At 34.1% G+C, this 25921-nt stretch overlaps 1 protein-coding gene across 3 annotated transcripts in view; it reads right to left on the bottom strand.

Annotated features, from left to right (window-relative positions):
* Positions 1 to 3378: 3378 nt before the first annotated feature.
* FNBP1L (formin binding protein 1 like) overlaps positions 3379 to 25921 on the bottom strand; it is a 101511-nt gene continuing 78968 nt past the window's right edge. Inside the window, exons 8-15 of one of the 3 annotated variants that reach the window (XM_059375430.1) lie at positions 25235 to 25381; positions 22984 to 23187; positions 13992 to 14101; positions 11290 to 11422; positions 10823 to 10917; positions 8794 to 8942; positions 6935 to 7093; positions 3379 to 5089 (exon numbers count right to left, since the gene is read on the bottom strand). In XM_059375430.1, the coding sequence (XP_059231413.1) occupies positions 4908 to 5089; positions 6935 to 7093; positions 8794 to 8942; positions 10823 to 10917; positions 11290 to 11422; positions 13992 to 14101; positions 22984 to 23187; positions 25235 to 25381 (1179 nt within the window). In that variant the 3' untranslated portion in view covers positions 3379 to 4907. Of the gene's footprint in view, positions 5090 to 5496; positions 7094 to 8793; positions 8943 to 10822; positions 10918 to 11289; positions 11423 to 13991; positions 14102 to 22983; positions 23188 to 25234; positions 25382 to 25921 lie in introns of those variants that run through there. The other 2 variants (XM_059375432.1, XM_059375431.1) reach the window with 2 other exon arrangements.

Here is a 25921-nt window from a genome sequence, read left to right as displayed (position 1 = left end):
AGAAAGACAATCAACAACAAAAAAAGGTCAAAAGATATAAATTGGCTTTTCACAGAAAAGGAAACACAAAAGATTTTCAATTTCATCAATACACAGGGAAAGCAAATAAGACCACAATGAAAGGCCATTTTCATTCACTGAATTGACAAAAATTGAAAAGACTAGCTCCCAAGTGTTGGCCAGGTAATGGAGCCTAAGTAACTCATACACAAGTTGTAGGTGTGTAAAACTGTTATAATCGCTCTGAAGGAAAAGGTGTCATTTTTTAAAAACTGAAGATAAATATAACCCACAAACCATCAACACAGAACTTTTGTTATCAGTAAACATGCATATGGATGTACATAGCAACAAAGGAATCAGGAAGAAGCACACACATCCATCAACAGGAAGATGGATATATTGTGTATTTATGTAATGGGATACTATACATACTAAAATGAACTATACATAAACATGAATAAATCTTAAGAGCATTGAGTGAAAAAGCAAGTCTCAGAAGATACCACGCAGTATTCAAAATATTTAAAAGTAGAATGTTAATAATATAGAAATCACATGAACTAATAAGTTCATACACATCAATGTGCAACTCTAGTAAAATAACCCTTAATCCTTTAAATAAACTACACAATAAAACTTAAATCTAAAGCAATGAAAGTAGCACATTCAGCAACCACTAATAATTTCCAAATCACTTTGAACAGCTGGGCTGATATAATTTTTTGTTTAACATGGCTCTCACCAGCTAAATGATATCCTCACTATTTGATAAAAGGCTGAGAACTCTTCCAGTGACATCCCCCATTCAACTGATAGTCATTAATTTACTAATGTGCTGTTTGGCACCTAAAGAGAAGGGACATGCTGCTGATCCACCTCTTACCTCATTGGACAGGATAGTGCCATCTGGGTGCTGGCTATATGCCAAGAGCCAGTGGTAGGAGCTCACAGCTAGAGGAAAGAGAATGGGGGTTGGGGTAGTACTGGTTGGATGGGGATAGATGATCTGGGATGAACTGGGAACTTGTATGTGAGGTCTGTCTCATTCCACACGCAAACTGGTTCCCATATTGGCCAAACCAGAAAGAACCAATGATTGGTCAGATGCCAGTTATGATTCAGGACAAAGAAGGGGATAGCAAAGAGAATATAAACCTAGGCAAGTCTGCCAGAGCTTCTGCTGGCCCTGGGACAGAGCAGCTTGTTCAGGCCAGTGAGTATAAACCAGTGGAGATGAAGAGGGCAGACAAACAATGATACTCCTCTCTGGAGAGCAGACAAGGGAAGAGGGGGAAGAAAAGAGCAGGAGTTGTGCTACCACCTGGGGAGAGCACTCTCTTTTGGACTTAAGAATCCTGGTACAGTCACTCTCCTCACATCTCTTCAGTGCACAAGGCAGGTTACCCTCCACCACAAAGGACTATGTCCCTAACACTTAAGCCTACCCACACTCCCAATCTTCCCAGCTGCTACCAGAGCTTAGACACCTCCCCTTGAGCAGGATGAGCCATTTCTTTGGGAGGATGAACAGAGCTCTTCTTCAGCTTGGTTGCCCAGGTTCCTCTTCCACTCAAGGGTTTACAAAGATTTCCCCAAACCTGAAATAATAGTAAATCTATAGCAATTCCTTCACCTTTGTCCTCATTGCTCAAAACTGAAATATATCACAAAGTATCATGTGTGGTTTCTGAGAAACCACATGTACTCGAACTTGGTTTTACAAGTTTCTGGAATTACCATTTACCAATTGGTATGGAAATATTTCAGTATTAATATTAACCATGGTTATATCGGTGTGCACTGGTTCAATATCAGGCCTGCACATATAGAGTATGACAACTTCTTTACTCAGAAACATGGAACGCTAATCAGGTTTAGGAAAAAATACTCTGGTAGTAACATGTAGAGAAACTGAGAAAACAAAAACTAAGAAATTTGGGATAGTGGTTATCCTTCATGGAAAAGAAAATGGTAATTTTCTATTTAAATTGTGTGATACACTTAGATTTATTCTGTATGGTTCATAACATACACATATTTTCCACAAGAAATTTTCCTCAGGGTTGACATTCTGGGTTTACCATATCAGCTTGTTGCAAGCTCCCATTTTCTCCAACAATGCTATCACCATCGAACAAAAATGAGTAAGAAATCCTGGGAAGTCCTGAAATTGTGCTGAAATAAATATATTTATCTAGAGTTTCCCAACTGTATCTAAAGAAAGGAATGAGGCTAATTTGATGTGTCTTTTTCTTAGGATCTAGGTCAGTTGCCCATTACATTTTCTTCTAAATGTCGACAAAATTGCCCAGTACTTTTAAGACTTGTCAAACTTCCCAGAGTTTACTGTTCACATTTTCTATTTTCCCACCCCTAATCTTTTGGCATCTCTTAAAATTTCCAATAGTTTCTTATTCACAGTAACTATACTTGAGAATATATTTGGCCCCAGGTTTATGAGTTCATTGAAATAGGTTTGGTGTTTCTTTAATATTTTTTCATCTAAATGAATACCTTCTCACAAAGAAAATCTATCCTCTTCAACAAGTCTGGAGATCCTTTCTCTCTTGTTAATATTGTTATAAGGATGTTATCTTTCCCTAGCAAGTAGGATTTGACTTCCTTGATCTCAATTCAGATAGTTTAAAAGCCCTTCTCATTGTTTTGAGTTTTTGTTGTTGATACCATTTTCCTGCTATTTTGTATGTGTCCATACTTCCAAGCTCAGCATGGATCTCTAAATTCTAATCACAACAATTACAACCTGTTATTATTCAGGATCAACCCAGAGTTTTAGTATTTTCTAGGGTTTCTAGAAGTTAACAGTCATGGTTTCATATTTCCCCTTTTAAAAAGCTGAGCCTTCTGAAATTAAGACTTCCTAAAATGTCAGATATGACACTACTGTGACAAACACTACCTTCCCATGCTTTGAAATGCCAGGAGGATACAGGTGCTCTCTGACCAGGAATCAAGGAGAAGCACAGTAAATGCTGACCAGCATGTGGACAGATCAGTCTATGGTACAGTGACACTTTCTAGGGATGCAGAGGATAAGATGGTGTAAAAGGAAAGTCTGTGCAACATAGCTATGGTAAAATAGAGATTAAAAGATCCAAATTATTACACTCAATTTAAAATTACTCTAAAAGAGAAACAGCTTTTCTTACCTTTAGGAAAGCTTCAAAGAAACTAAAACTAGAATAAACATTTCCAAAACTGCTTTGCAAAAAATGTCACCCAACACAGATACTTCCACTTCTGGAACTTGTTGTCTACTTTGTATCATCAGGAATTCAGCACAACAAATAACAAAATCATTACATCTCCTTAGTTCACATAGGAATAAGAGATAACACACTATACAACTTAAACTGACCATGAAAAGATTGTTTTATTCTGTGAAAATATTCTCAACAGAGAACACGATCTTAAACAAAGCATTTACCATTAAATCAACATGTGCACAAAAAGAGTAAAAATTACTGAAAAATTAAAGATTTCTTTTGGACAATTCACATGTTCAAAATTTAAGAATGATTTAAGAATGACTTAAACTGTATAAGTACAAATGTCTGTCCTATTGTAATAACCCATGTACAGGTTGCACTATTCCACGCGAAGGACCCTGCCTCCTACGGAAGCAAATCCTGCTTTGAGAAAAACAAACAGTAGCTTGAAAAGAACAGTTAGTCCTTACAAGAAAACCTTAAACTTTGCCCTCTGTGGCTGTCAGCCAAAAAAACACAAGCACTTCAGGCTTTGTACAGAGGACAAACACAGCCAGATCACATTTCCTCCTCACTGCTAACCTTTAAAATAAAAATAGCACTAGATTTTAAAACTACTTTATGTAGTCTGTCAGTACTGAATAATGTCACATTATATAAATAACCCTGTAAAGAGATTCAAAGTCTAAGCTATATAGTTTACTAGCCTCAAAGGTAATACACTATTTTATGTCAGCTGTGTAACAGGGGTGTACTTGATCTTATGAAGGCATTAACTTTCACACAATTGTCATTCAGCTTCAGTATAACTGGTAGTACGATTCAAATAACACTGGGGAAAAAATTATTAAAGCAGTCACACAGCTTCTAAAATATTGCTTAAAATCCAATAATACACAGACCATTTCATGTTCTTTCTTCCCTCAAAACAGTAACAAACAAAATTAATGAAGCTTCTGTGGTACAAATACCAACCCCCCAACCCATGCCCATCTCCCTGTTAAACACCACTAAGAAATTTGTTAAGATACAAGTCATTAACAGAATCACAAATGTGAGGCAGGACAACATGAGCAACAGGGGCACTAAGGACAATTATATTTACAAGTATAAACATACAGAAATTTCCATTTTACAAGTAAAAGTGCACATAGATCATTACAAAGTTTCACTAAACTTTATCTGGTTCAAACAAAAGCATCACTTGGAAACAGACTATCGTTGTAATAATCAAATAAGAACATGGTCACCCCAAATTAAAACACAATGGGGGGTCCATAAAACTTCTCATAAAAACACTGAGTAAAGTAAAATGGACTTGGACATGTCTTTAGCTTGATGCATAAATTTGAAGATGCACCATCAAACATGGTAGAGCTCTAAAAGCCACCTACCAAGGCTAGGTCGGCATCCGCAGCAGCGCTGCCGAGTTAAAGGAGGTCGCACTGAGCTGACACATAAAGCCCTTTGTGGGATACTGTAGTGGTAGTGTTGGCAATCAACAGATTTAGGCACTCTAGTTTAAGGCAGCATTTGAATGGAAGCAGCTGACTTCTGACAACAGTCCTTTGTCTTGAGGTGGTGAGTATCTTGTGTTTATTATGCCAGGATTTCAGTGCTGACTATAGATTCTTCTCAGACTGAGGTGAAGATGTATTACATTTCAGAGTTCTTTCAACTGGGCTGTAGGCTAGAGCAGAGATGTTTTCTTTTTCTTATCATAAATACTTCAGATTCACAAACTACTTCTTCATAATGCCAAAACTGGAATGTTTGCAGTTGGGAAGTTATAGTAGGGTACACGAATACTACGATGGAAACATTAGTGCTGGAGATGTCTGACAAAGTGACTTGCACTACAAATGTAAAACAAAACAAAGACTTTGACAAGAACAAGGGATTATAAAGACATGCCTGAAAACTCTAGCCCAGTCGCTCTAGACATGCAACAGGATGTTAAGCAAGCACAGAGGTGGTGCAGGCAGATGCTGACAAATGGCAAGGGGTCTAAAAGACAATGGGTCTAAAGGCCAATTAAAACAGAGCTGGGATAGACGGTCCTGTTGGGACAGCCAAATGTAAGACAAATTTCATGACAGCTTTACGTTTTTTCTGACTTAAATATCAGTAAAACAAATGGAAAAAAAGTTGGCCATTTTGGGCTTTTTTCCCTTTATGTGAATAATTGTGAATGAGGAATTTAAGGACTAGTATTAACAATGATTCTTTAAAACAATGTATGGAAATGATAATGAAGTTAGTAAAAAAAAAAAAAAATGTCTGCATGCATTCATGCAACTTGCTTCTCTCACTCTCTGAACCTGACAACTTAATACCCTCCCCCTAAAAGCAGCTGCATGTAACCTCCTTCAACATCTTGCCCATTTCCTCAGAAACCCTCTTCAGGAACCTGTAGTCCAGGAGGAAAAAAAAAAGAACAATTACTGAAGACCTTTGGTAAGACCAAAAGGGGTATTCAGTTTAAAGTGTCTGTCTCAAATGTCTAAAATCATTTTAATAGTCAGCTATGTGAAAACACCAGAAAAATCTGGACGTGAGCAAAATTAAGGACCAGTCTCTTAATTGCTTCTTTGCTTTACTTCCCCACATGACCAGCACTGCACAATCCTTGATTACATAGCATTTTCAAACAAATGCTTGTTAAAATTAATTGAAAAAAAAAAAATCTTGAATTGATGATTGAGCTAAAATGAGGAAATGTCCTAAATGGTGATACAGATAAAGTCCTACAACCCAGTTAGTCAAAAAAGGTTTTTCTTTTCAAAGTAAAAATTTGCCAGTACTTTCCTTCCATTCAAGATTTCCTCTCAGTTTATTTAGAATCTATTTTCCTATGTATAATTGCTAAATCATCACAAAAGTGGTATTTCCCAAAAGACATTTTTCAAGATGAAAAACTGTAAGTATTAATCTGGAAGGAAGACTGTACATTACTGAAAATTATTAGTATACTAGATGAAAATATTTTCAGGTCTCAAAAAAACTCCATTTTATTCACATAAGAGCAAGACCAGGTTGATTTCTTTTACAGGTCTCTTGATTAGCCTACAACTAATATAGATTTATGCTCAAGGTGTTTGTTTTCTTCCTTTAAGAAAACAAAGCTAAGAATAGGGAGAAAACCGAAAATGACTGTATTGATTTTTTCAATTAGCCAACTATTACTTTTCTTCCTGGAAACTGCAGCTACAAAAATTCAAACTCCTAGGCTAAACCACTCTTTTGGGAGTTAGCTTTCAGAGCAGTTTTACTTATCTGAATTCACTTACAGTCACTGTGTTTTATGAAGCAAAGTGTGTGTTGGAGGAGGAGGGCTTCCTATATCTGGATTCCTGCCCAACAGATCAAATTCTATGACTTATAAGGCAGAAAAACACAAATCTTTCACAGAGACTTCAGCAGGACATAAAGCAAAAGGCTTTACACCAATAAAGCTTTACATCAATAAAGCTTCACACCAATGTCATTCAAATGGTAAAACATCATGAGAACAGTTTCTTGTGGTAGTAATATTCACATCTTTAAGATCGAGCCTACACTCAGCTCACATAGTGAACAATGTATCTTGGATGCCTTTAAGTTTTCTTGTTTTCCCACCCATGTATTTTGTTTTATGTTATCATTCCTATGTCATACACATCACAAAACTGCCTGGTTAGTTTAGATGTAAGTTACTGCACCTTTACTGTTTTTCTCTAGGGTTACATCTATGTATGATGTGGGAACGTAGCCTTCTTCACCATTCTGTCTCCGAGCTCTTGTCCATCCATCACCTTTGTCTTCCTCAATTATGTATAGAACTTCACCTTCTTTCATTGCCAGGGTACCTTCATTATGTCCTAAATGAGAGTTTTCATAGCACAAACATAATTAATAACTTCAAATAAAAGTTACAAATATACAAAACAACATGAAAACCTACTAGACTTCAATGTACCTGGAACCAAGAGCCCACTAACTCTCATTAGCAACAGCTCTATGATGCTTTAGTGTACCTGGAACCAAGAGCCCACTAACTCTCATTAGCAACAGCTCTATGATGCTTTAGTTTAACCAACACTTTCACAAACATTATGTCACTGGAAATGCACAATAACCCTGGGAAACTGGCATTGATATCACCCCCCACCCCAATGCAGCAGATGAAATATCTTAGCTACATTACGCGTGTTTTTGACAGGATACTCTTATTTCACTACTTCAATTCCTTTCCAGTTTTTTTTTTTTTAAAGATTTTACTTATTTATTTGACAGAAAAAGAGAAAAAGGCAGCACGAGAGGGAATACAAGCAGTGGGGAGTGGAGAGGGAGAAGTAGACTTCCCACTGAGCAGGGAGCCCGATGTGGGGATCGATCCCAGCACCCCAGGGTCTTGACCTGAGCCAAACAAAGGCAGACGCTTGACAACTGAGCCACCCAGGTGCCCCTTCTTTCCCAAATTTGAGTGGTGCTGCTATCTAGAAAATTCATGATGTATGGATCAGGAAAATATTACTGGAGGGTGGGAAGAAAGAAGAAAAGAATATAGTTTGGAGAGGGAATAGAGAAAAACACAGGTTCAATTCCGCTGATGGTGGAGGCAGAATAGTCATAGCCACAAAGCATGAACTTTCTTCGAAATCTCCTCAGACTCCAGGCTCTCCTTCTCCACTCAGGGCTCTCCTTCTTCTCCACTACCAACCACTTCCAACCAGATTAGCAGTAACAGTTTTCAATAATGAATCTTCATTTAACATATGATAAATTCTCCAGGTAACGTCAGAGCAAGAACTTAAATACTACTTTCTCAGAATGAGGAGTAACTAAAAACTTTACTCAACTTTAAAATCAATACAATGGATGGGTGGGTAAGGATCTTAAATCATATGCCACTTTATAACAAATGATTATGGAAGTGTTACTCTGCTCCTCTGTTAATTTAGGAAAAGGATTTTTCACAGTCCCAAGAGAGGGAAGGGCAACAAAAAATCTCCAAGAGAGAATCACAGTGTCTTCCTTCCCTCACAGGGACTGTTCTCCAACCATCAGAAGGGAAGGACGGCATAGTCAGAAGCAACCATATTCTCCTTCTCTCACTTGAAAATATAGCCTACAGGGTCTGAATATAATAGGGACATTCAGTTATGCCATGTGCCTTGTACCTGTCTCTCAATGATAGCAAGTTACAAGGAAGAGATTAAAGTGGCATCTGCTAGCCTTTTACTTCCCAGGTTGAGCTACATGCTCAAGCTGCTTCACCTGTGATGAGTACATGTAGTATTATTAAGATATCTGGGGGAAATTAAATTCTGTTATCGACCAAAGTTGATAAATGAAATCTGTACTAGGATGCTTGTAACACAAGTAATTTTCTTTCAGTGTCATGTACTGAAGAAAAACCTCTATTTGTAATATAGTTAAAACAAAAATATTCATACTAATGAGCTGGGATTACAATTTGCTGACAATGAACTATACAACTAAGAACACTAAAGTTCATGATTCAATGTATGTAGACTTTAAGAAACCAGTTTTTATCAAACACAACAGAAAATTATACCATCAAAAGGGTAGATAGCTTTGCAGTGTCCAATAGCAGGCAAAGGATCGTCATCTTCAAATTCATCATCAAACTCACTGTGGTGACCATGTTGTTGAGCTGGTCCCCGGACTTCTTGGTTTGCATCATCAGTGTAACTTCCCTCGGGACTATAAAACATAAAAGTATACCTCATCAAATATCACAAACATGGGAACTTTTTATGCTATCTACAAGCTGAATTCCTCAGATCAATTCAGAGAACTAAATATCAACGACACAGTTTCAAATTAAGCCTTTATTCTCTTCAATCTTGATGATATACATAAATTGCTGGTAATACAAAATACTTCTTTGTTGAATCTCCTGAAATTAAAAAATTACAATGTTCTAGGCATATGGCATGCATTCATAAGTACGTCTCACTATCACTGGGTCCAGAGATAAAATGGGAGAAATGGAGGGGACACTTGTCTTTCATCACTGCAGATTTATTACCTCCTCTTTTGGCAAAAGAACCCTAAAATTCCATAGGGGACCCATCCAGACCCATGTTCAGTTCCCAGGCTTCAGGCAGAGCTTTGTCCTGACTGCAAAGGGCCTGTCTCAGCACAGCACAGCACGTGTATGGTCAGAGTGAACAGTTCATGAAGAGGTTTATAACCCAATCAGGTAGAACAGACCCCAGAGACTTTTCTTTAGGACTGAAGAGAAGCTCCCTCTCTGCCTTCTCTACTGGACTTGAACCTGGAGAAATATGAGCCTCAAACTCTGGAAGCTCATCATATGAAGACTTCAAATGGAGCCAACATAGGAGAAGGCAGAACTCTAAGGTGGAGAGAAACAGTTCTATCATCTGAGTTGCTAGATCAAGCTCTCCCTAGAGCAAGCCAATAAAATCCCTTTTTAGTTTAAGCCAGTTTGGGTATTTATTCTGTCCCTGAAAGCAAAAAGACTCCTAATAAAGTTAACTTCCAATTAATCATGCCAACAATGAAGTTAGTAAAACTCAGAAAATTCAAAAGAACAGGTAATCCAAAGGTATTTTTTTCTTAAAATTTTTTTAAAAAGAGAAAAGTGTTAATAATTTTGCTAAAGAATCAAATGACTGAATAAGGTAATGGGAAATCTGTATGAATAGAAATTAAAAGCACTTTGGAAGCCATGTTCTTAAATAACACAAACTAGAGATTATATTACTTTAATCTAGGTTTTACCTAGTAACAAAAACCAGTATATTTTTAAGTATCTCTTGAGATACTAAAGATAGGTACTCTTTCAAGAGTGATAACATAAGAAAAGAGAAGGAAGAACTAAAATTTATCAAGCACATACTATTCCCAGGTATTTTACTACAAGGTGCTTTACGTACATTATTTCATTTATTACTAATAACCCTGTATGATAGGTATTTTAATCTCTATTTTATATTTTAAGAAACAGACTCAGATTATTAAAAACAAACTTGTTCAAATTGCACTGTAATTAAGTAGTAAGCCAAGATTTTATACTAGATCTCTCAAATTCTCTCTAAAGAGAATCCTAATTTGTTGGATGTTAGTGGAGGAGTGGGAGAAGACATATACACAGCGGGGGAAATATCACAAATGGTATGAAAACATGGAAACTTAGCAAAATGCCTTTCGGAAGCTGTGATGCAAACTAACAATACAGATTTATTTTTTCCTTCACAAAACTTTGAGCAATTTAATAGTTAAGTTTTTCTTTGGCATACGCCACCCAACTCCATCTAAACCCTGGAATATTCCCAGGTCAGAGGAGCCTATGCCTCCAGACTGTAGCTCCACAAATTTTCTGTTCCTATCTCTGTTTTTGGATGCATGACAATCTAATACAGATCATTAATAGGAAATTTCATATTTTTACCTGTAGCTACTGTAAAGAAACAGAAAGTCATTTAAGTTCACAAAACTAATGTTATTAAAAACCAAACCTATTAAATCAGGGAAGAACTCTATGAATTTTAGGACAAAAAGGTGAGAAAAATTTGAGGGAAAAGAAGAAATACACATAAAATGCAAAAAGTGACCTTTCTCGTCCCTGTGTTACAAGATGATTTATGTCACTGCTATGTCTTCTGTCTCCTCTCCCACCTGTTTTGCCTTCAACTTCAGAGAGCCAAGCCTTAGGGAAAAAAAATAAGTAAAACTTAGCTCAATAAATATTTTTAAAAGTTCCCAAGATAGTCTACATTTCAAATGTGCTTTAAGTTTTGATAATTACCTATTTCTTAAAGAAGGGAAACCTTTATTCTGGTTTGATCAATGACCAACTTTACAGGGGGTAAGAAAAGCAGGTTTAGTTTCACATAGTTTTAATTAAGAAAACCTTGAATGAGAAACTAATTCTAAAGATTATACACTATAATGATCCCTTTTAGACCATACACCCTAAAATTAAATAAAAATTTGAAGATGAAATTGTAGCAAAAACCAACCTATCATAATGAAGTTTATAAAAATGATTTTACCTTAGACAACTGCAAAACAAACCTACCTCATTCTTATGGATTTCCATTCGTAGGCGGTCAATATTATTCATGGTCTCTGCTAATTTAGGCTGCAAACTCCCTGGATCCCCCATTTGTGGATTTTTCTCATACACATCTTTCATTTTGTTGAGTGCGTCTCTGGAAATGGGAAGGAAGTCACAGAATATTCACTTCTTATGTTTCCAGGTAAACATACCTGGAATGATTCTGGTGAATCTCACATAGCCTGATCTTAAGAGTCCCATCTCTTTAAATTTAGTCAAACATTACCAGCTAAAGATAACCTGCATAAAGATGATAATATAATGTATACAGAGTAAGTAATTTATGGAGACTGTCTTATCAAATATTTGGAATAAAAAAATAGATTTCTAATTTCTTGCTTCTCATTTATAAGATTTTATACATAGTATAAATACATACTGTATATATGTTTATTGTGTGTGTGTGTGTATATATATTATGTATGTCTTTGTACATATATAGGTTAAATTAAGGCCTGGAAAAATATTTTTCAATATTCTTTTTTTTTTTTAAAGATTTTATTTTATTTATTTATTTATTTATTTTTATTTGGCAGAGAGAGATCACAGGTAGGTAGAGAGGCTGGCAGAGAGAGAGAGAGAGAGAGAGAAACAGGCTCCCTTCTGAGCAGAGAGCCCGATGTGGGACTCGATCCCAGGACCCTGAGATCATGACCTGAGCTGAAGGCAGCGGCTTAACCCACTGAGCCACCCAGGCCGCCCCATTTTTCAATATTCTTAAATTCGCTTCTGAAATCAAATTCATTATATCCCCATGCAGTCATACATTCCTCAGTGTGCCTCATCTTAAATCACAGCATCTTTGTCCTCCCACTCAACTATGCTAGAAATAGGAATGCCATCTTCCACCTGTCCCTCTCCCAGTTCATTCATCTCTTCTTCATTTCTCTAATCATATCACTGCCAGTTATACCTCAATCAGCACTCTGTGACTCCCTCTAATATCTGACATTACTGACTAACACTCTAATAATCTTTTCCACCCTGATTTCTTGGAGGTTCCATTTTCTTTCCCTTCTCACCTCTACTATCTCATCTCCCTCTCTGGTTCTTCTCTACTGCTGTTCAAACTCTAAATGTATGTTACATAAAATGATAAACGTTTCTTCTCACCTCATCCTACATTCATTTTTGAAAATGTCTCTTGTTTTTGTTTTCTAGTCTTATTGAGATATAATTGACTCTTACTAACTTCAGAGGATACTCAAATCTCCAGTCTTCCTTCTTACCTAGTTCTAGACACCCTGAACAGGTATCCTTTTTGTTGTCCACCTAGTGCCATGTTTCTTTAACTGTGTGCTCTTTGTTCATTTTTCTTTTTAAAATAAGCCCTTAAGTGTGGTGAAGTATTATCTAGTGCTTCTAAGTGCAAGGAGGCTGTGAGGTGCCTTATCGAGAAAATACATGTGGTTAGACAGGCTTTTTAATGCATGAGTTACAGTGCTACTGGGCCTGAGTTCAAGTTAGTGAATGAACAGTATATATTAAATTATGTGTCTTCAAAAAGAAACATATATAAAACAGGGTTATAATCTGGGCAGTTCAGTGGGTTAAGTATCTGACTCCTGATTTCAACTCAGGTCATGATCTCAGGGTCCTGGGATCAAGCCCTGTGTTGGACTCCATGCTCAGCCAGGAGTCTGCTTCAGATTTCCCTCTCCCTCTCCTTCTGCCCCTCCCCCCCCACTCATTCTTTCTCAAATAAATAAAATCTTCAAACAAAACAAAACAAAATAAAGTTACAATTGATCAGTTGATAAAAATGTGACCAGAGGCTAACTGGAGCTTAAACCTGTACTTCACTATTCACAGTGACTTTATAGAATATAACTACTATAAATAATGAGAATTGACTACATTACAATATTTAATTTACAATTAAGTATACTATCACACCATTGTACAACTCTTAAGATCAAAACTTTAATCACTTCTACACCTGAAACTGAAGTGACACTGTGTGTCAACTATACTTCAATAACAAGAAAAACAAAACAAAACACTAAATCTGGAATGAAACTGCCTGAGCTGCAAAAAAAACAAAAACAAACAACCCCAAAACCTTCAATTACTTATGTTATAGTTTAAGCTCCAATTTTATCTTCAGTATAAAAGCAGATAGTAAGGTACCAATTCACTTAATAACCCTTTATTCATCATAACTATTTGTTCATGAAAACAAAACAGAACTAAAGGAAACTTTACATAAAATTGAAAAAAAATTACAGCTTCAAATCAATGAATCTGAAGCTGTAAGTAATAAGTATTATTTGTTGCAAACAAAATAATTAAAGCTTTAGGTTTTGACTGAACTCAATGTATATATCGAAGCAAAATGAAATGTATCAAAGTGTAAGAGATGGTTAGTGCTGGTGAAACGATTTTGAAAATGAATCCTCAAACTATTCTGCAATATTAGGAAAGCACAAATATAGACTACTGGCATCCAAGGGGTAAGCTGCAACCTAAGAAACTAACATTTCATTATTACCTGTGACATGGCAACCATAAAATTTTTCAAAGTTTAGGAGTCTACTTTTCCCTCAAAAGGTATTTCAATTAGGATATATGATTTTTAAACCTTCATACATCACATTTAAACACATCATTGAGAGTCAACCTCTTAAAGAATAATATGGTAGAAAAGACTTAATGGAAAATACTTTTGGTCTGATTCTTTTTGTAGCTCTCGGTTAAGTTCATCGATGCGCTGCTGCAGCTTTTTACGTCTCTGTTCTGGTGGCAGATGACTGAAATCTTCTAGTGCTGGGCCCTGAAAATCATTATAAAAGACATTTTCAGGACATTTTATTTTTTAAATATATTCACTATAAAATAAAAATACATATCAATTTTAAGTTTAATTTCAAATTAGCCCCCCAAACAACTCTTTTTAAGAAATCGTAACAGATATGTATGTTGATTAAAACAACTGTATTGAAGAAAGAGCTCAAATTCCAGTCAGTTTATAAAGTCATAAAATAGAATAGGTAAAGATGTAACCAGATGAAGAAAATTGTAATGACCACTATCAGATTATTTTCAGGTCTTGGCAGTTAAAATAAATACATATGAACCTTCTTACGGCAACAACAAAAAAATGGAAACACGTAACATTTCTCACCTATACAAATTGTTTTATAGATAACAGCACATTGCCAAATCAAATATTGCAAATGTTGACTGCAAATATGAAAATTTATAGAAATAAGCAACTTACCTCATGAAGATAATCTAATTGGTGAAATATATTTTGATATTGAATAACCTTTCAATAATTACATTTATTAAGCCACTCTTTAGAACCAAAACATACCTGATTATTAAAAAGCAAAAGGTAGAACTATCCCCTGTGTGAAATATAAGAAATTATTCTAATAAGGAAATATTCATTATCCTTTTGTACAACCTAGTAACAACCCTCAGTTATTCCTGAAAGAAAGTTATAATCCAAAAAGAGATGGGATCTCGTTCTTTAGGAAAGATGCTTGATGTTTGAAAATTTTTTAATGTTTTAATATTCAAGAAACTATCATTTAAGAAAAAGTACTAGTATTTAGATGTAAACTTCTGATTCAAATTATGTCTTTCTCAAGTGTTAATCATGTCACTCTTATTTGTCTTATTAGAGCTTGCTTACACAACAGAGCCAATATTAGCAACTACTGATTCCATTTACTATAAACCCATATTTACATCTTAAGTTTTTATACACTCCAAAAACTGATAACATTTTTCTTTTGGTGATTTTAGGAATATGCCAGTTCAATTTTCCAAGTATCGTTGAAATGAAATGCATCCTTGCTCTTTAGGCCACTTATGCATATAACATATGCTAAGTAGCTTTATTTCACCATCTGTAAGAATACTTCCTTGACTTTAAAAAAACTCACTTTTAGGATAGAGCCATGATCAAAGGTAACATTTAATTAATAAACAGAATCTCCAGAATTTTCCCCAAGTGGCCCATACATTATGGATATTTAACAAGCTTGCCTTTAAAAAGGCAGAGTATCTTGTCTGTAATTTTTGTTCTTTAATCTACCAGGTAGCAGAAAAAAGAATCTGTCAATCAACTAAATCTGACCTAACTAAATGAATGGGAGAATTCTTAAAGAAGGTGCCTTTAAATTTAGTGGTCAATTATTAATGTAAACTGACAGATTTAACCTAATTTCAGGTACAGGTTTTGAAAACTATTATATATGTGCCAAAGATAAAACTTCATTATCTATATTTGTAAAATATTTCTTAAAAATTCTGAAAAGCTACTTAATGAAGAAATATAATTCAGTGTGGTTTTTGTGTAGTATTACAATAAACTCATAATTACCATAAGTAAACCTTCCAGATTTCTACTTACCCCTAATTAAACCTTGTTCTCAAATTTATTACACAATGGATACTTGCATTTCTGATATCTCATTTTGACACTATAACCTGTTCTTTTACAGAATATGAGAACTAAACATGCTACTTCCTATAGATATAAAGACCTCTGAGGCATTTTACAACTCTTCCTACTACAAGGGAATTAATTTCTAAAAGGACAGACTACCAGTCTGAAATTAAGTGGTTTGAAAGAGAGTGGTCTATTTTCCAAAAATAAGAAACTATGCAAGCAAAGATTTGGGGGTTAGGTCTTCACAATGTAGTTCCATTAATGTGTCTGAAATGTATAAAGGACCATCACACACATACACTACACACACACACACACACACACACACACACACACACACACACAAAATTTAGGTTATGTGTGCTTTTATTCCCATTCAGTAGTACAGAAGAAGAAAGCACGGATTCTCTAATGAAATTAGTAGGAAATTTTCTTTCTTACTGTTTTGAAAATCTAATGATTCTTAAGATAAACTAGAAATAAAAATTTATACAATTTTAAAAGATGTTAAGAAAAATTATTTTTAATTTTCCATCTGTAAAAATATTAACTTTTGTTCTACCACATAACTTTAAAATAATGATTAACTATAATTTACGCTCCGTTAACATGACAAGGACTCCACTCAGTAACATTTAAGAACGTAATGGGTTGATTACAGTTAATCACATTATTTAATTTTATGACATCAAGAGATACTGGCATATATTGGACTATGGAATGAATTATAAAAAAAAAAAAGACGCATACAAGGTGAAAATGTGCGGTTGCACCTTACCACTTATTTTGAATTAAAAAAAAAAAGTTTTGAAATTATTTAATGTTGGCACAGTATATAGATCAGCACATAAGGCTTACCATCTTCACCGACCACTGAATAGTTCAATGGAAAACAGAAAGAAATGGTAAATTATTCACATGAAATCATAATACAGAAGATGCAGTAACTTATACTTTTTTTTTACAGTATTAAAATAAATCATGAACATTTCACAATCCAAACAATTATGCCAGAAAAACAATTTTAAAGCACATGTTGGGGAAAGTAAATTACTTGCAAAAAAAAAAAAATACACTGATGATAATGGGCAGATATTTTCTAAATGCAACTAAAACCCAAAACAGAAATCATTTGATTAGTAATCATTTATTTTCTTCTTTAAAAGATAATCTTTTCTATAAGTAGATTCACTTATATAGCTCTTTATTCTCAAAATACTAATATCTGAAGAGCTAAATATAAAGATCTACTATTGGCCATTTAAAAGAAATCTTATATGAAGTATTAAAAAAAGAAAGGCTCTTCCCAATGCATTAAACAAAATACCATCACAGGATTTTTATAGTTCAAAATAAATTTCAAATAAATTCCAAATTTAGTTCAAATAAAATTCAAAATTTTGAATTTAAATATGTCAAGGGTAGATAAGGGTAACATTTCTACTTTAGTTTTAAGGGTTTTTTTTTTTAAGAAAATTATATTATCAAAATAGTAACGGAGTCACCCAGACTCAAGTTTCCCATACATATTTCCTAATAGACACAACTATATGGGGTAAATGTTTCTTTGAAGATCAAGTTTCTATTTTTCAAATTTTATTCTGAAATCCGTATGTTCAATAAGCAGCACTAAAAATATAATGGCAATTTCTAGAAAACTGGATACAATTTCTCAAAATATGAAAGGACAGCCAGAATGCTCTCATACAGTATATATACCACTAATGTGTATGTGTGTGTGTGTGTACACACACACACACACACACACACGCCACATTATGTGGGTTAGCAACTGGCATCGCATCTATCAAGCACTCCCAGTAAACACGTGTGCACACATGTGCACGCTAACGCACGCACACACATACACACACACGCACCCCTTGTGACCCATAATACGCAATATAGCTTTAAAAAATTAATTTTCACATTCAATGTGTTTGGTTCACAACCTCTGAAATTTATTTTTCCCTATTTTCTAAATCATCATGTTTTAGAAAACGTGGGGGATGTCAGGTAGAATTTCAAATAAAAAAAGCTGAACATTAATAAATAACTGACAAAAATATCTACCCCTTATCTCCAATGAATTAGCTATATATACTGATGGTTATGATGATAAGAAAGATGACATTTATTATTCATTATCTTTCCAAATTAAGCTTAACATTCTTTAGACTGTCAGTAGTTTCAGGGAACAAAACCACAACTTATTTTGGTATCACAAAATTCCTGATAAAAATATTAAAAGGATTACATTTTAAAAAGATATTCACAATCTTTAATTTTATTAATACAAAATTATACAGAACACAAGAAGCAAAATATGTTAAGTATTTTAATTTATCTGTTATAATTTTCCCCAGCTAAATTTAAGTGAAATAAAAATTATTTTTCCAGTTTCTATAGTAATATGTTTTAAAGAAAACATTAAGATGATTATAACTGAAGTATCAAATGCTTCAGTTTTAGGTTAATCTAGTTTCTTATCAATTAGAAGATTAATTTATAGTTCAATAATCTTAGATTTGGAGATACAAAATACAAGTTCTTTGTAAAAATATTAGAAATACATCAAAATATTTTTTAAGTGATTCATGTTCAATGCATAAATACCCTCTTACTCTCATAAACAATTATCATGTACCTATAACTAGAAAATTTCATAAATCCCCATACCTTAATAAATACACAAAGGAACTAAAAAGGAAATCAGGCTATTATAATTATTATATGTATTTCATTTAAAGATAGGGAAATCCTGATAACTATATTCTGAATAAATAAAAGCATACAAATATGACTTTAGGTTTTTCAGATCATGAATAATTTAGATAGAAAACATGGACTTACTATTGCTAGATAAATCTTCCCCTCCAAAAAAGGATTACACAGAAATCTCAAATAGTTACAGAGTAAAATTATTTGTTTCTATATGAAGTAGTTAATTTTATGTGTGCACCAAAGTAATGGTCCACCTAACCACTAATGGTTAGGTCTTGATGTCACAGAAGGAAATTATACACCACCAGCCCTCAGAAAAGGTCTATTGGTCAAAAACATCAGTCCAATGTAACATTTCTCATACCCTTAAAAATATCAGGAACTACACAACTAGGTTTAATTTAAAAGAAAGAAAGAAAGAAAGAAAGAAAGAAAGAAAGAAAGAAAAGCAGAAAAAGAAATTATAATTTTTTAGGAAAGCCAAAAGGAGGTATTTAGGAAAAACAATGTAGCAAACATAGTTCAAAACAAGAGTTTCTGATTTGAACGGTCCAACTCTTCTGCTTTAAGAAATCTTAAGACTTACTTTGTAAGCTTAATGGACTGACATGTAAATCTGGCTTTTTAAAGCTTCTCTTCTTTTTCAATTTTTCTACATTGAGAAAATTCTTCAGTGGCAGAAAAATATTCTACAAGTTAATTTTGAAATAGAATCTGATAAACTACCAAATACCAAAATGAAAAATTTCTCAATAATAATAAACTTTGTTTTCTGCTCTATCCTCTAATCCCCTAGAGTTAATTTATCTGCCATATTTTCTACCTTCCATGTTGCTTTTCCCTTGGTATGAAAACTAATAATAAGAGGAGGAAGATTTTGGCCTTCTGGAACTGGCCCCCGCCAGAACAATGTACTAATATTTAAAATTAAAGCAGTAAGCGTAAATAAGACAAATAATGGCTAAGCAGATACTTTTAAGTTCTACAGCTTATAAAATTCTACCTTAAAAATGAACATGTCACATATTTAAACTTCTTTCTCTAGAGCTCAGTTTTAACTTCCTAAACTTTTCCACAGAACTATATTTATTTCCTATTTCCATAACTATACAGTATAGATTACTGTAACTGGGTCTGATAGACTTGGTGTATACAAAGCTATAGCTATAAATAGTAATTTTGCAAGATTTATGTAACAGAATTTAATTAAGTCTAAATCATCATAGAGAATAAAGATGGGAATTCTACCTGCATAACTCAATCAACAGAAATCCCAAGTATGATGTCTTAAAAGTCCTTCAAAGAAGTGTTAAGGGCTTTTAAAAATGAATACAGGTACCTATACTGCTTGTAAGTATAATACAGACTCATTCCTAGAGACTTTTCAGAAAGTCGTTAATTACCTGTATCATTCACACACAGAATTAGGTAAGATAGATGTAAAAATATTCATGACATTACAGGAAAAAAGGAAGTCCAAAAAGGGACACCATACACTAGAACACATCTGCTGCATTACTGACAATCACTTCAGTTTGTCATATTGTTTTAATGAAAATGCAGAGAATAATGTAATCCTGCCCTAAACAAATATATCTTGCTCTGCATATGGCCCAAAGAGAAACTCAACTAAAGCAATTTGTAGAAAAGACTATAAAATGTATTAAAACCAGACAGGCTAGACAGAGAAGGAAAGAGAAGACACAAAAACAAAGAAGGAAGACAGAGAGAAAGGGAGGAGAAAAGACAGTGGGGGGAGAGTGGGCAGCAAAAACAAGAGCCCAACTATAGTTTATCACCACTAATGATTAGGTTTCTTATGGCACTGATAGACTCAAGAGTTCTCACCTGTGGGCTTTCAAACCTATGTTTTTCATATGTCCAAACAAATGCTTAAATTTCATAAACATATCTAAATTGTGAGCTATGAACATTATAAACACAACCTTAAAATCAAACATAAATAAGAGAAATTAGCTTCACTGACATAATGGAGTAACACTAATATTTATCACTTCTATAACAGCTGTTGCTAAAAAAATAGTGTAGGGGCGCCTGGGTGGCTCAGTGAGTTAAAGCCTCTGCCTCGGGCTCAGGTCATGGTCTCAAACCCCACATCGGGCTCTCTGCTCAGCAGGGAGCCTGCTTCCCCGCCCCCTCCCTCTACCTGACTTTCTGCCTACTTGTGGTCTCTCTGTGTTAAATAAATAAATAAAATCTTAAATAAATAAATAAATAAGATTTTAAAGATGAATAAAAAATAGTTTAATATTGCATTTTACTATTCTAAAATTTTTCACTTACAGGGAGTATCTTCAGTTTTAAGTAAACATCAAAGGCTGGCCAATTTTTTTTTTTTTAAGGAAAAATCCTGATATAAAGTACTTTTGGTTTAGTCCAAGAACACAAATTCCACATAAACATTACTCAACATCTAGTATTTTATAGGCTTTTTAATTTACAAAATACTTACTAATGTATTATCTTACTTTGATCTACAATACTAATATTTAACATGCCTTTCCTTAATTAAGTACTGGAAACTGTTTTTATACTTCTAAAGGTAGGGCAATTAAAATCGAACGTGATTTTTTTATTGTCAACAAAATATAAATTGGCAGAAGTCATTATTAGTGACAAATTATTGCATGAGTAACTCCAGTGACAAATTACTGAAAGTCTTAAAAATGTAAATACATTACAAGACAATGGTGGACATATGATTTCACATAAACAAAAAATAGCTAATATGATTGTACCCAGCACCCTCTTTATAATACCATTCTTTTATGGTTGAGCATTTCAAATGTTATAAAGAGGAGTTGTTTTTAACTTGAGGGTAGCTATACTTAATTCTGTGGTGTTTTTAAACTGCATATTTACAGGAGAGAGCCTTATAATGAGGGTGGAGAGTATTAAAAGCCACACTACACACACAATAGGCCATCATGCATTTTAACCCATTATTAAACTTACCCCTCTTTTGAGGCTTCTGAAAGAAGGAATTCTGGGCTTCCCTGTTTTTATTTCATTCATACAATAATGCACGGGCTCAATGGAGAATGTGAGAAACTGGGACCCATTAGGAGTACTGGATGTGAATAAACTAGTAGGGGTTAAGGGTGGGGACTGTGGCTAATATGGAAATAAAGAAAGGAATCAATAAGCCAAATGTGCATAGTTTTTTCCTAAATGAAAATTCTATTTTTGGCAACATACTTTTCACAAAATAAATCTCAAAGTTTTCTATAAAAATAAGAGAATTAACATAGTTTTGCCAAAACTGTCATTTTAAAAAGTAAAATTTACTTTAAAAAATGTACCATTTCATTTGATCACTTTTTACAAGCTGACATTAGAAATATAGAGTACACAAATTATAATGTTAGAGCAATATGACCTACATAAAAAAATTCTCTTCTGGTTTCTAGAATATTAGCACTACCTAATTGGTTATACTTATCCTGTACTTGTCAGAGATAAAGGTGGCAGCTACAGGTAAAGTTATCTAAATAGGTAATGTTTATTAAAATATTAAAACTGCAACTATTATCACAAATAGGCAAATTTCATTACATTTGTGGTTTTTCTCTCAGACTGTTTCTATTTCATCCTCATTACAACTCATTAAAAAAAAAAAATCAGTAGTCCTTATTTTTCTAAGCTCCATCTACTTTGATTTGACTTTTTAAAAAGTCTCACCTCTCAACTTCTCACCTGGAAAATATTATTAAAAGCATGAATAATGATTGAATTAATTCTAAGTGCATTTCTAAAGATATTTATAGGTATATTATAATTTGAGTTATATTTATGCACATTCTTATGTCAAGAGCAGAAAAATGAATTACAATCATGTGTACTTTAGAAGAGCATATCTGATTAAAAGTACATATCTATTCTCAAACTAGATAGACACCGTTATAAACACTAAATTGGTAAGATTAAGCACTCATCTAGCACTCATCTGTTGAGCTAGATTTATCTAACATATACAACACATCAAAAAATGGATTCCAACAAGAGTGTGGATCTCTTAGTAAACTAGAGACTTTAACCTCCAATAACCACAAACATTGAGCCCTTCCCATTAAATATTTACCTGAATGATAAAAATAACTATTAGTATAATCTATAAAACCTAAAGTGACATTTATTTTTGCTATGGTCACCCATTCATTCTAATAGAGAAACTGCAATTTTAGTGGTCTTACAGTTAGATCATAAAGACTCCTTAGAAATTCTGACTGAAACTATAAACAAGTGAAATTTCAAAAGCATATAACTCATGAGATATTAACTATTTAATACTTTTACTTATCAAGTGATGTTCAATTGTTAAATCCAGAAATAATTTTTACTATTTAAGATACAAATCTGTTTCTAGTAAGTAAAAAGTTAACTGAATCATTCAAATAAAAATGCTTATTCTCTATTAATAGTAAGTCATTATCCAATCAACACCTACATTGATTTAAATGACACACTAAAATAAAATTATTAGCATAGAAGAATTTTAGGACTTTTACCTTTGGCTTCTTTCCAAAGAGCCACAACTTGCCCTTGGCCTTTCCTACTGTGGTTTTGGCATCCATCTTCCCACTTTCTTGTTTGGATGCACTGATAGTCCCATCAGAAATGGTTCTATAAATATGCTGACTGTAATCTTCAAATGGAAAGTCTCCTGGAGGTTCAAATCCAGACTTGAAGGAGTCTACTACCATTTGAGAGTCCTACACATATGAAACATGTTTTTAAAACCATTTCATTTATCTTTAATACCATCAGCTTTCAAAACTTTACTCAAGAAAACAACAAAAAAAAATTTAAAGGGAAGAATTCTATAGTTATCATTAAAGGTTTAAAGTGAATAATTTGTTCCTGTGGATTAATAATAAACCTTAAATATTTTAATCCCAATAAAAATACTAATTTATAATCACGTTAACACTTTATAAATTTGTAAATGAACATTTTTATTTCATAACTTCAACCCACTGAAATTCATCTGAGGACAAGTTAGTTGATAAGAAAGATCTGACAGAAGGAATACAGGAAGAGGTTCTACTCAAGTAGAAATTCTAAAAAGTTTCAAAGAAAAAGGCCTCTAACTGCAAAAGAGAGTAAGAGACAAGTAGAAAGGCTTTCATTCATCCAAATGGGAAAGGATAAAAAAAGTATCTTAAAGACATGTTAACTTAGCAACAGAGAAAGATCTCACAAAAAGTATTAAATACAAAAAGCAACTTTAAAAAATACAAAGTTTAGTATAATTTCCCTAAAACTTTAAACCTCAAATAACTACTATATATTGTCTTTGGACAAACCTACCAGGATCCCAACGTTCTACTGACACCTTAAGCTCATTATTTTCAAGCAGAATACTTTATCTCTAGGAACTCCTCCAGACCGGACCCCTAACCACTACTCTTTTGTGGCCTATTTCTGTTAATTGTGCATTTCACCTGTCATTTAGTCAAATGTTATTCATAAACCACACTTCAGTTTTGTCATTAATGCTACCCCTACTAATATGAAAAAGGAGAAGGGACTTAACTATATTTGTATTCTTGTATCCAGCCATACTGACATGTAAACGTAATCTCTGAATTCCCAATTAAAGAAACCAAAACTTATTTTTGTTTAGTTTATTAATTTATTTTGGAGAGGGGACGGGGGAAAGCAAGCAAATGGAGGGAGAGGCAAAGGAAGCATCTTCAAGCACACTCCCCACTGAGCACCGGGATGGGGGGTGGCTGAGGGAACCCCCATGGGGCTTGATCCCAGGACCCCAATCTCATGACCTGAGCCCTGAAACGAAACCAAGAGTCTGCCACTTAAACAACTGACCCACCCAGGCACCCCCAAAATCCTTTTATTTTTAATTTTTAAAAGATTATTTATTTATTTATTTGACAGAGAGAGAGAGAGAGAGAGAGATCACAAGTAGGCGGGGGTGGGGGTAGCAGGCTCCCTGCTGAGAAGACAGAACGATGCAGGGCTCAATCCCAGGACCCCAAGATCATAACCTGAGCCAAAGGCAGAGGCTTAACCCACTGAGCCACCCAGGTGCCCCAAAAATCCTTTTATATTTACAATTTAAATTAGAATTCTATGGGTTACAGGAAGGATGCTAATTAACATAATACCAATTTGCTATGAAGACTAAAATATGTGGTACATATTTGGTAACCCCCAAACACTGGTTCTCTTCTCTTACTCTTTCCTCATAATCTGTTTTTGCCAACCACCATCCTTTCTGGTCACCCAATCAACATTTACTGAAAAATGACCAGGTACAGAGTCTTGCTAGACCTTCATCAAGATAGAATGTGACTGGATATACTTCCTCAAGGGGAGCAGGGCTATGCTGTTCTACTTATTAAAGCCCTCTGCCCTTTTTCCCATGGGCCATTACTTCATACATTACCCATGCTTCAGGTGTCAACTCTTATATTAAAAGCAATTCCTACAATAGCTCCACATCTATTTCTTTCTCTTAATTTTCACTAGAGTAAGAATATAATACAGTTTGTAACCTACAGTTCACAGGTTGCATTATACTCTTAGAGTAGACTTAGTGAGTGGAGGAGAAGGATTAGAACTCTTTCCTTTCAGAACTAGAATTTTAGTGTTTAGAATGGTCTAAATAGTGTTTAGAATATAATTTAGAATCAGGTACTCATCAATTACTTTGCCCCTTTCCTAATTCATTTCACCATCACCAGCTGCATACCTAAACCAAATACACTTATTCAAATATAATCATATAGCACTTACTCTTCTTTCATCAACTGATTTTGCGGCGAGAATCATTCCTTCCAAACATTTTGAAATGATAGGAATAACTTTGCGTTCTGAGTCTGCAAATCCTCTGTAACACTCACTGAGTTTAATAGTCCTTCGTTCATCCATTTCTTGTAGTTGCTAATAATCAGAAATTTTTTTAAAAAGGGAATACTGAATTTTCTTTTCATGCTGAAGTAAACCCCACCTACAAATTAAGGATTCTACAGTAATAGTTACATTGTTGTTAATACTTTTTCCAGTGCTACAAACTTAAAATACTTAAAACTTGAGACCTGTTCTGTAACAAAAGAAAAAAAAAAAATAATCCAGCCTTTTAGCACATCTTAAAACCAGGTGACACTGGTTTTCAAGTATTCTAAAGGCACCCACTAACAGGCTACCAGCTCCCTACCTCTTACCACCTCCACCTTTCATTCTTCAGTCAGAGCAGCTGTGTATGTGTCCAGGGAAAGTTGCACTTGAAAAAAAGAATTCTAATGCTCTCCCCACCCTCCTTTAAAGCAACTGACCTATAACATATAAATCTGAGATTTCTAAGCCCTTTAGTTAGTTCAGACTACTTCCCTAAGATCTGGCTGGACTAAGGATCCAGAGTTGACTGAATACCAACAGGTACTCAGACCTACCGCTAAGTCTACTGCTCAGAGTGACTGTCAA

This window comes from Mustela nigripes, chromosome 14 (assembly GCF_022355385.1).
Source record: "Mustela nigripes isolate SB6536 chromosome 14, MUSNIG.SB6536, whole genome shotgun sequence".
In the NCBI taxonomy this organism is placed as follows: domain Eukaryota; kingdom Metazoa; phylum Chordata; class Mammalia; order Carnivora; family Mustelidae; genus Mustela; species Mustela nigripes.
The sequence above is the reverse complement of the archived record's forward strand: the minus strand, read 5'-3'. Positions and strand labels throughout refer to the sequence as shown.